This window comes from Symsagittifera roscoffensis, chromosome 6 (assembly GCF_963678635.1).
Source record: "Symsagittifera roscoffensis chromosome 6, txSymRosc1.1, whole genome shotgun sequence".
Classification (NCBI taxonomy): Eukaryota; Metazoa; Xenacoelomorpha; order Acoela; family Convolutidae; genus Symsagittifera; species Symsagittifera roscoffensis.
The window spans coordinates 54,081,359-54,092,911 of NC_087067.1; the positions used below are offsets into that span (position 1 = coordinate 54,081,359).

General features: G+C 39.1%; 1 protein-coding gene across 1 annotated transcript; it reads left to right on the forward strand.

Annotated features, from left to right (window-relative positions):
- The first annotated feature begins 4,809 nt into the window (after positions 1–4,809).
- On the forward strand, positions 4,810–6,215 carry LOC134847733 (3'-5' exoribonuclease 1-like). The gene has a single exon (XM_063864927.1). It carries the CDS (start codon positions 4,815–4,817, stop codon positions 5,934–5,936), a length of 1,122 nt encoding a protein of 373 aa, XP_063720997.1. The 5' UTR covers positions 4,810–4,814; the 3' UTR covers positions 5,937–6,215.
- Positions 6,216–11,553: the final 5,338 nt, after the last annotated feature.

Here is an 11,553-nt window from a genome sequence, read left to right on the forward strand (position 1 = left end):
GCAAAGTAAACCGATGAGGGTGAACATGAAAGAACCTGAAGAATTGGAACCCATGAAAAAGATAGACGAGATCAGGAGATTCTCAAACAAGGAGTTGAGGCTCACTAAAGAATCTATGGGAGCATTGCCGAAATCCAGTGAATACTGTGGACCGATCAAGAAGAAGTCATATAGCTATGTGTCCGGGATTATAGGGATGACTGAGAGAAGACATACGCGATTGCTTCTTTGATTATGAGCAGGCGGTGTTACTAAGTTTCTGGACGTCCAGAATTGTGACGACTAAGAGCGTTAACAATCCACAGGCCAAATTGGGATTGGTCTTGGAAGAAGAGGTGACTGCACCTTCAGTACCAAAATCCGACAAGAGAGTGGAATTTGGGTTGGGATTCTCAGATGAATTACTGAGAACGAGCTTGATGGCAGTGTGGGAATTGATGAAGCCATCATGGTGTCCTAGTCCCAACGCTGACTCAATATTACGGGCGACACAAGACATACAGAGGGAACTGAATGCGGACTGTAACCTGCGTGACCTCAACATCATATATAAAGTGATGATAACAGCCTCTAAGAGCAACGGAGAAGATAAAGTGGAGTTGCCTGGCTGGGGACCAGAAGACTGGGTCAAACCTGGTAGCTGTCTGGCGGAAGTCTGTGGACTAGAGGGTCACGTTTGTGGAAGTCTAGACTGTGTGAAAACCCTGGAGAAACAACACAAGCAGTTGACAGTGTTGTTTGGAAATGTAGTTATGAAAGCAAGAACGGAAACGGAACTGATAGCAGATTGCCATGGAGGAACCGATGTGAATCTAGTGACAGCACTAGGATTCTACAGCATGTTTGGTTCTTTAGAGTCACTATTGAATCTAGAACAGAAACATGAGATGGTCACAGCCATCAGCGTAGAAGTATTCCCAGGAGTTCTGCAGACTGAGCAGAAGTATATAGGAAAATGGAGGGAGGCAATCGAAACAGAGATGAACATCAGACACAGCGAAACTTATTGTAGACCATCAGGAGCACGATATTTGGTGGGTTCAACGTTGGCTCCAATGTGCAAGAGCAGATACCCTGTACATTTCGTGGCTGTGGACGTGAAGAGTACAAGAACGGTCGTGGATCAAGCTTTCTCAGTGCCAAAGTGTGTGAGATTGGCGAGAATGTCTGAAAAGTCTTACGAGTTACTATGTAAGATGTTCTCAGCAGTCCCAGAGAGAACCAAAGAGGAGTTGGAGTCAATACTGGGAAAGAAGTTCATGGGATATGTGAGCGGGAACTTCAGTGACTTTGAAAAACAGAAACAGAGAGGATCAACTGTCACAGATTACAATGCAGTAGATGAGAATGATGAGATCCACCGAGTGATGATGGAAGTGGAACCATTGCTGGAAGCTTCGGGAAAACGGAATTGGAGGAGCATCATGTTGACACATGACGAGTTTCCTTGCCACTGCTTGCTGCAGACCTGGTGGTATCCCAAGCGTAGTAATCTGGTGTTGATCTGGGACTCTGGAGAGCTGCTCTCCATGGGTTTACCAGATTCATCACAGCCCATAACAATAGTGATAGTGGGAGTTATGATGGCGATACGATGGCTGGAAGCTCATGTGAGAGAAAATAATAGACAGGAGGCACCGACGAGAGAACAATTGCAGAAATTAGATTGTCTAAAAGATTTAGATCTTTTTGAGACAATGTGCAAAGTTCTAAAGATTCCAATGGAAGTGAAGAAGATATGGGCAAGAAAACGATTGATGCCATGGTTCAGAGCTAACATGACTGCATGGTTGTACGAGTATGCGAAAAAGCACATGTCGAAGCATGACAGAGTATACAGTGAATATCAGCTGGACATTGGGGCAGGAGCTTTCAAGCGAGCTTTCGTGACCCATCGGAATGCAGTGACCACCGCTGTGAAAAGAATTTCCAGGACGAGCGAGCGTAGTGGAAATGAGAAGGCAGAGATGCTGAAAGAAGATTTGGAGAGAAACGTGACGTTGTGTCTCCACAACAGCTTCTGTAGAAACAGAGAATCAAACGTGGATCCCCTACCTTGCTGTAAACAGAGGGTGGAAGAGCAGAAGTGTTGGAGGACGGCTTCCAACAGCGTCAGGATAGTCAATGACGTGCTACAAGACACGGAAACCGAAAGTGCGGAGTTAGTGTCACAGGAGGAGGAAATGGAGCATTGACGAATGGTCGAGAAAACAAGAGGCGGCAAGAAAGGAAATTAGAAGAATGTAGAAGTTTTAGAACTTCTAAATGACGAAAAAAGAAGAGAACAAAGGAATGATGAAGAAAAGTCAAAACTCAGAATTTGTTTTATGTGTGTGAAAAACTCAAGCGAGAAACCAAGCAACCAAGTTGTAATTGAAAACTGAAACATTTTGTTGAGTTTTGAAATTGTTGCATTTATAAATTTGCATTTTGGTTTTAGTTGAAGTGGCTTTAGAGACACTCACTTATTATTTATTTAGAAAGGCTTGAGGGAAGAGTATATTTAAATATTCCAGCCTGCATGATTGTTTTTAATCACTTAGGAAGACTGATCACTTTGTGGTGACATGAAAAACTTGAGTAACTTCTTGAGGAGGGAGGTTGTTGCATTGTTCTTTCTAACCACAAGGTTTCTTGGTTTTAATATTCAGGACAATAAACAAGCAAGATTTCCGAAAGGAAGGAGCATAGTAGGATAATTTTAGCTTGTTGGTTGGCAGGACTGTCCTGCAAGCCAACACCTGTTAAATCTAGGAGAAAAAGCTTTAATCGGGACATTGACACTGGAAGTCAGAAAATATGTTTTATCTTAAGTCATATCCTCAGAGTGCAGATTAATGAGAGAACTTGAAGGCTATAGTGATGTAGTATGATGCCATTTATATTCTGCAGTGAGTCGATGTGACGTAGATAAAGGTAATTTCGTGCATTTTGTAAATTCTGTTCGATGACACTGTAACCATTTTACGAACATAGTGCGATTCAATGAGGACATTGACCGGACTGTCCGGGGAGTATGTGACATTCGACCAGAATGGCCAAAATGCAATTTATGCAGACTTCGAATTTTTAGCAGTAGGCCTTCCGAGTTGATGATTTCGAAGGATTAACGACGTTATTCGGATGATTGGCAGAACGGTGAAGGTCAGGATATTCCCGTATTTTAAAATTTTAAATTTTCGAAGTGATGACGTAATATTTCTGAGAAGCGTCAGAAGCGGCCATTTTAGAAAAAGAACTAAGAAAAATAGAACAACTTTATCTGTGATTGCGAACAGAACGAAAATCGAGATTAAAGAAAAACGACAACGAACTACAATAGGAGAGAACGTTCCAAGTTGCAACTATTGTGCTGCTACAATAGTTGCAAGGCCGTTGCCAACAACGGTGAAGGGTGAGAACCAGCCTTCCTGATTGGCGTGAAATTGAACTTAAGGAGCTTGATTCACTGGATTCAAGAATCCGGAAGGGTTTCGGGACTGGAACTTTTAGCCTTTTATATAAACTTTTAGCTTCTTGTCATGTCCTGAATTGAATTTAATTAACAACTGGATTCATTTTGATAAGGATGAGAAGCTAGGAGTTGGGGGGAAAGGGTTGATCCATCTTCGATGGAGATGATGGTTGTTATCTACTGAACAAAAACAATAGTAATATAATAAGTAGTAGCCCTGTTTTTAGGAGTGACCTCGTGGTCTGGGGATACTGAGACCCAGCCATGAGCTCACTATTTCTGCATGTAATTCAGTTAATTTGAGCGTTCTGGTCGAAGCCGGAGAGCAGTAACGTTTTTGTCGACCCGATGTAAGAAAGACCACTGAAAAGTACTGGCTTGGTAGAGACGGTGAAAAACATGCAAAGCTCTGTTTAGACGCTAGCCAGTCGTCTTAAGACTTAGTTTTGTTATCCGTCGATATGTATCTTCCCGGCGAATGTTACAAGTAGCCTTAAGCAGTAACCGGTCGTAGTCTCGTGTCACAAGCGAACCGAATTGGCTCCGACCGATTTGAGGTGGAAAAACACAAGAGATAGTGTCCCTGACTCTTGAGCCAATAGTTATAGGGCCTATTTTTCTTAAGCCTCATGTGTGACTGCAGTAGACGAATGTTACAACGGTATGACATTCAACATTGCGATCTGAGTTTTCCCTGGAAACATTGAACCTCTCACATCAGTAGGCATAGTTTCAAATTCATTTTAGACATAGTAGTAGCAGTAGTAGTAGTAGTAGTAGAATAGGCTTCAGAGCATAAGCTCTAGGGAATTTCACCCCTTTTACAGTCCATGTTTTATCTCAGTTTGTTGTAAACATTGCAGTTTCCACATCTGTACAAGAGATTCCATGTACATTTGTTGACTTCACTGTACATTTTTTTGAAGTATTTCTGGTATATGTAGGTCAGAGTCGCTTTGCTTGGTCTAAGGCTAAAAGTTGCCTAAGTGTTTCTTCTCGTTATTAACATCTCGTTATCAAAAAGGGGCTCCTCCAATTTTTTTGGTTTCCGTTTTCCCGAGCTTCTTCACTTTTTGCTGCATCAAACCAAAGTGCTAATGCATCATTATTTAATCAATCCTCGTGCCCCAACACAAAAATTTCACAGAACTTCACGTATCTTCCGCTTCTAGTGCTGAGGCTAGAGAAACGGGTAAAATTAGTAGGCGAGCGGAAGAAACACTTAAGCCACTTTTGGCTGCTATTAATCTTATTAAGAAGTGGGCAGCAATTTCAGCTTTTCATTAATTAGTATCAGGCAGTGCTATTCTTAATCTTAGAGCTGAATTAAATAGTTTGCTTGCGTTTTCAGATATAAAAGATGGTCCTTGCTGATTTTGTTGAAGAAAAGCAAAAAGCAGATTTTAGCAATCCCATTTTTCATGAGCTTGCAGTTTTGAATGGAGAAATCAACAGACTTGATTCTGAACAATTGGAAGACGCTCTTAAAGCTTTTAGCCTCAGCTGCAGTGGATGTTTTGGAGTGAAACAGAAGCGCCTCAAAAGTTATGTCCGAGACAAGAAACAGGAAATAGCAGGGCTCAACAAACGTTCTCCCGGGCGTCTGCGACCTCTAGATTACCTAATTTTTATTGACTTTGAAGCAACCTGCATGGAAGAAAACCCACCAGGCTTTGTGCACGAAATTATTGAATTTCCTATCATTTTGTTTGACTGTGCGGAAAGGAAGACTGTTGACGTTTTTCATCAGTTCGTTAGACCTAAACTCAATCCTGTGTTAGACGAGTTTTGTATGAAATTGACCGGGATCACTCAAGAGCAAGTAGAGCAGGCTGACAGCTTTGTCACAGTGTTTGAAAAAGCGCACGAGTGGATGAGTAATCAAGGATTGTTCGAACCAGGAGTGCATTTTGCAGTAGTAACTGATGGACCGTGGGATATTGCCAGATTTCTCGTACAACAGTGCATGCTAGATCAGATCTGCGTGCCCTTCTGGGCTTCACGCTGGATTAATATACGAAAGACGTTTACTAACTACTACAAACTCAAGTACTATCCCAAACTGCCTGATATTGCTGCCATGTTGGAGGCTCTAGGCCTCAAATTCGAGGGAAGACAGCACTGCGGATTAGACGATGCAAAGAATTGTGCGACGATAGTGGAGACTCTGTTGCGTGATTATTGTCAGCCGGAGTTCAATGAGTTTCTTGAGAAGTACGGATACAGCTGGCTGCTGGAGCCGAAGCAGAAAGACACAACCCCCAAGCCCACTTCAAAGTGTAGCAAGTGGAGAACTCCACAGAAACAGATGCAAAGTGCAATCAACCTGGTGAATTTGAATCAGAGAAGTTCCACGGATGGCCACACCTCTAATGATCGGGTCCAAAGCCTTTCTGATAAGCTATTAGCATGTTCGATACAGGAAAACGACGAATCACTGAAGAGATACAATTACAGCGAAGCCACCCATGGACAATGTTGATGTTTTTACATTAAACGAACATAGTTTCATGATTCTATAACTTAGTGTTTTGTGGACCCTTATTGCTATTACTTATAAATATTATCTGACTTTTTAATGAAAAGTTTGATTTAATCAAGACGGCTGCGATTGAAAGTGCTTCAATAAAACATTGAACTCCCCTTATTCTTAAGCCTTGAATGTGCCTTAATGTGAATCGTTGATGAATTTAGATTTGTATAAGTTTATGGACGAATGAATTAATGAAATAATTGCGCAATTATAACCGTCTGCTGTGTATTTTGTTTTAACTTACGTTTTTTTTCCAGTTTGAAGAGGAATTGGCAATTGCTGATCAATAGAATTTGATCTATTGAAGCTTCTGTGCGAATTTTGTTCAAATAGGCGCGATGATTATCATGTCTTCTTCTTGTAGATGTACGTCTCATACGTAAAATTTTGGTTGCTATTTTTTTTACCCTTCCAATTAGCAAGAGTATTGCAACCGTGTACTAGACTTTTCCCGTTATCAACTTTGTTAAACAGGACTCATCTTCTGGTGGTACGTTGATTCATAATGAATTCAAGTTTCTTAGCGATTTCGGCACACTTAGCATGGAGGTAACGAATACACCTGGGACGGCAAAGGTACTGGGTTGAAATTTAACCAGGAGCTGTTTTTTTTTTCGAATGGGAAATATTCTGTTTCAATTAAAATTGTCGGCCTATTATTTGTCTGATAATGTTGTTTTCGGCCGAGCTGCCACATCTTAGAATAGTTTTTTTGCTGTAAGAATTTTTTATTGTAGTTGCTTTTAGTGCTTTGCTTTACTCCTGCAATTTGTTGTTTTACTTACTTTGACTTCGTATTTCTTTATTGTTTCGCGTAGGTCGTTTCGAGGGAAGCATAATTTGAATGCTCACTGGATCGCACAAATGCTTTACAAAAATCTTGTAGAAATAATAGCTCAATTTTTCCTCTTATTTTTCTCGGCTTGATAGGTTTCGGGCCCAAATTATATATTTTTTACGGTGTAATTTTTTTCCGCCCGCGAAACGTCAAGAATTACAGAAGAACCGGAGCATCATTATATATTTCAGCTTAAGTTCCCGGCCACGTTACATTTTTCATGATTAAGAGTTGGTTTGAGTTTTAAGCATTCTGTCATAATTCTCTTGGTGCACCAAAAGTGCAGGGAAATAGTAGAAGGCCGTTCCTTTTGTGTTTAAAAGTAGCAAATGCAAACGGAGTTTTTTTTATAGTAGTAGAGCAATTTTCAACCAAATGAAATTACACGAGGAGTTAGTTTTGTTCCGGCTTTTGAAGAAAACAGAATATTTTTGCTTGGTGCGGTTGTTTATTCAGTCAATTTTGGACGGTCGAAATAATAATTTTAACCAAAGATTTTTTTAGACCCCATTGAAGATATCTACTCCCCTGAAATCAAATGTAAAAAAGGTATTTTACCTCAGATCATTTTTGAAGTTCTGGAATTTTAAAATTGCGAATTTTGGCGCAGAGGCAATTCAGCCACAGACAATTCATCCGATTTAAAATACAGACAATTCAGCCAAAAAAATTTAAAACTTTTCTAATTTGATTAGAGTCAGAAGGGTTTCAACACTTTAACAAAGAAATGTGAAACATCAAATAACAAATTTCAAAGATCAAAACAAACTTGGTATGCATAAAGTTTCAAGATATATGTACATTGAAGGTACGAAGTTTTAAATACTTCTGTATAGGGTCTCGATTGTAGTTTTTTGCGTTTTGAACGAGTTTCTCATTGGTGAGTGAATACTTGGGCCTCGGTTTTCTAATAACATCACCGGACATCATTCGTCTCTCTACATTTATTTCGGCATTTTTTGCTCATCTTTGAAACGTGCGATGAGCTTGGGGAGGGCGGGGTGCTTTGTCGACACGAATTTATTGAAGCTGGCATTCCATGCCTCCAATGCATTGTTCGTACGATTTTCACCGCTGAGCACCCGATTGAAAACGTTCCAATCGGCAATGTCAAATTTTGGTTTGACGCGTCTATTCCCTCGACAGGCACCAATATAGGTGTCTTCAAAATAGTCCGATAGACTCTGAAATTCCTCTGAAGGATCCAGTTTTTGGAGAGCCTCAAAATCGAAATTAACGTCGTCAACGGGAACGAATGCCATGCAAATCATTTTTTTGACATTCAGCCAAAAGTCATCATCTTCCATGTGCTTGCGCGTAAATCCAAGTTTTTGTACATTGCGCCATACTGCCTGGCCTAGATGGAAGAAACAGAATTGAATTTCTGTATCATGCTGCATTTTCCGTATGGCGTTGCGAACAGCGGCTTCAAAATCAACGACTACTTTTTTTCCAAATTGCTCTAAGCAGCCAAAAAGTTTTTCAGGTGTCTTGTTGGGCAGCAGAGCATACACCAAGTGTTTAACTGCGTTTTCGATTACACCATGAATATTATAAACTTGGTAAAAGACATCTGGTACCACTGAAAACGTTCCATCGCAATGACAGATTTCCGACTGAAAAAGCAAATCAAGCGCTGGTAATATTGCAAAAACTAAAAATCGACTGTCCGACTTACCAGAATCAAAATACAGGAACGTATCACCGCTGTGTATGAGTTTGAGAGGTTCAGAAGTTTCGTCGACGCTCTCAAGGTTTTCTGGTTTTGGCATTGTTTCTAAGGCTTGCTGCCTGATTCGGTTTATACTCCGAAGAGATGTTGAGTAACTCGGTATTGTAGGCGCTGCATAAAGAGGCAGGTCAATTTGGGAGTTGAAGACAATCTGTCGGGGAGCGTTACCAATGTTTGCGGCTTTTTCTCGAACTTCGTTAGCAAATTTAGCTTGAATTTTTGAAGGGCTCGGTAAATGAGCATGCTCGGTTTTTAAGGTGAGTTCTCAAATTCGATTATTGAGTCTTAATTGCTTCGGATTTTCGCTCTTATGGTACCGGAGTTGAGTCGAGCCATGAGCTGTAAGTTTTCCAAATTTAAAGATTTTTGATGGGAAAGTTTATATGTCGAACTATAGTTTGAATGCTTAGTAGTCCGCCTCTTTTTAAAAATAGTTTTTGGATTCTTCTGGCTCGCTAACCAAGTCAGTCTCATCTCACTATCTAAAAAACAGAAACTTTGAAAAATTGTCCGTTTTGTCAAACAAGCGGCTGCCTTGTTTTTTTTTCAATTTCTTTTCCGCATCGTCAAATTATATGATTGAAACAACAATTTTCTTTTTAAACTATTTTAATCATGTGAATACTTAACCAGTTCCGATTTTATATAGTTGCTGTTGTCTTTTTACGAATCGAAGTGTTCATTCGACTTTAAATGGCTCTGTTTTATTTTAAATTGACTTAGTCGTTGTTGCTGTTGTCTTTTTACGAATCGAAGTGTTCATTCGACTTTAAATGCCTCTGTTTTATATTAAATTGACTTAGTCGAATGGAATCTTCTTAGGCCTTTTTTGGCATTTTTTTCTCGTTACGTTTTCTCAAATAAAGTTTCATTTGTGGAAAACGTTTGAAAGTTTTGGTAGATAAAGTTTTTTGACATTTTTTCAAATATATATGTTTTTGTTCCGACTATAGCAAAAATTGGGGAACATTTATCCTTGTGTCGGTTTTTTTTTCAGTCAATTTTCGTCTTTTAAACTTGAGAATTCTTAACAGATTTCTTATACCACTTGACTTATATTGTCTGGAGCTCAAATTCAAAAAGTTTTCACATGTGATCATTTTTGGCAAAGTTACAGGGGTTTGAAAATTGCATGGCCAGTTTATAATACGCGTAACCGACAGGTAATTGCGTTCCAAACTGAATTGAGTTAAGTCATTGGATTTTTGGATTCTTGACGCTAAAAACATATCTTTGCAGTTAACATCCCTTTGCGGAGGATAAGTTAACCAAAAAAGAAAAAAATTATTTTTCACAATTTTTCAATTAATTTTTAACCCAAAACTTTTAAATTTGCCTAAAAATGCAGTCTCAAAATACAGAGCTTGAAAGCATTCTTCGCCCTGATACACGAGCAGTCTTGTTTCGATTAAGTGGCTTTTGTCAGTGGAATAGCTTGCGATGATGTGTCAGATAGGTCTCAGTTATGAAACGTACTCCTATCCCCTAAGCAAGATTAGAAAAGTGATTTCGACTTCCAAAGAAAATGACGGAAAATTTATGCTCGGGTGATTTTTTTATCCAGACGAAATTTGATTTTACGAGCCATTTTGACGGAGCTTTTAAAAATGTCATTCGAAAGTTATTGTTCAACTTAAGCTCAACTTTAAAAAGATATTTCAACTGTGACCATTTTTTGTTAAGTTATAGGGGCTTAAAGGTTGCCAATTTGGGACAATTAAAGCGCAATATATTTCGTGCTGTTAACGTTCCATTCGAATTTTCATGTTGGTTGTAATTTCCGAGTTTTTTTCGGCTTGAATTGTTTCGGCTGATGATAGATCAAAGTTGAAGTTGCTATCGTAAGCGTTCCACAAGTTTTGAGGTGTTGTCGCTTTTTTTTTCGCACGCAGTTTCCGTTTTGAGCGCTCAGTTCAATCTTCAACTGGTTATACCGTGAGGGTTGGTGATTGCAAAGTTTATGCGAAAAAAGAAGATTCGTAACAGCATAAAATCGAATTTGAGTTTAGTTCAAATCCTTTCTACGTGACGTAATTTTTTACCAGGTTCGGTTTTCACATGATTTTTATGAGCTTTTGCTGCTCCATCTGGTTTTGAATTGTTTTCTGTTTTATTTGATGTTACAATTCTTAAAATAGTGTTTGATTTGATTGCAGACCGAGCTTCACTCTATAGTTGTTTTTGCAACTATTTATCTGCTGTCGGCTTAGTTGTCGCATCTTGGAATCGTTTTTTATGCTGCGCGCTAATGACCTAATTTTGGGTCATTTCAAGTAAAACACAGTTTTAACACTCTCCCCAGCACTATTCAAGTTGGTTGTTTGTTACCAATCGGTTTGTTGCATTTTTTTTTTTCGTTATGGAAAATTATTTACGAATTTATTGGAAATATTTAGTTTTTCTCAGAAACTTTACTGATTTTGAAAAAAATGGGTATCAATTGAATAACCGCCCGCATACTACCCTGTGTATCTGCATGCTCCTCTAGAGTGTCTTCTACTTGACCCCGCTGTCTGCAGCCTTCGAAAAAGTCTTTGGGGAATGTTTTTTTTTTCGTTTTCTCGAAATCTTACTTTCTCAAATCTGAGTTTTCGGTTTCAATGAATAGAACAGTTTTGAATAGCTTCCTGCATAAGCTGCTACGCCCAATTTTTTTTACAAATAAAATTAAGGCCCTCAGAAAAGTCAAATTTTTGATTTTGACCATTTGTGAATCTTTTTGGCTCACTCAAAAGTGAACTTCTCAAATGATATTGTGGGATCATATATGATATTGTGAGTTCATGTATTGTTTTGTGAGACTTGGATTTGGATGAGAAAAAGCTCGAATCTAAAATTCCTTCAAACCTTCCGTGGTCGGAAAAATGAGATTTCCGAACTTCAATTTTTTATGCTCATAGGGTAAATGTTGTCACCGGATACTAGGCTTTCTACCGTTAATAAATTTGTTCACAGGATGATTCAAATTGTGGCAATCTCTGAATGTGTTTTTTTGT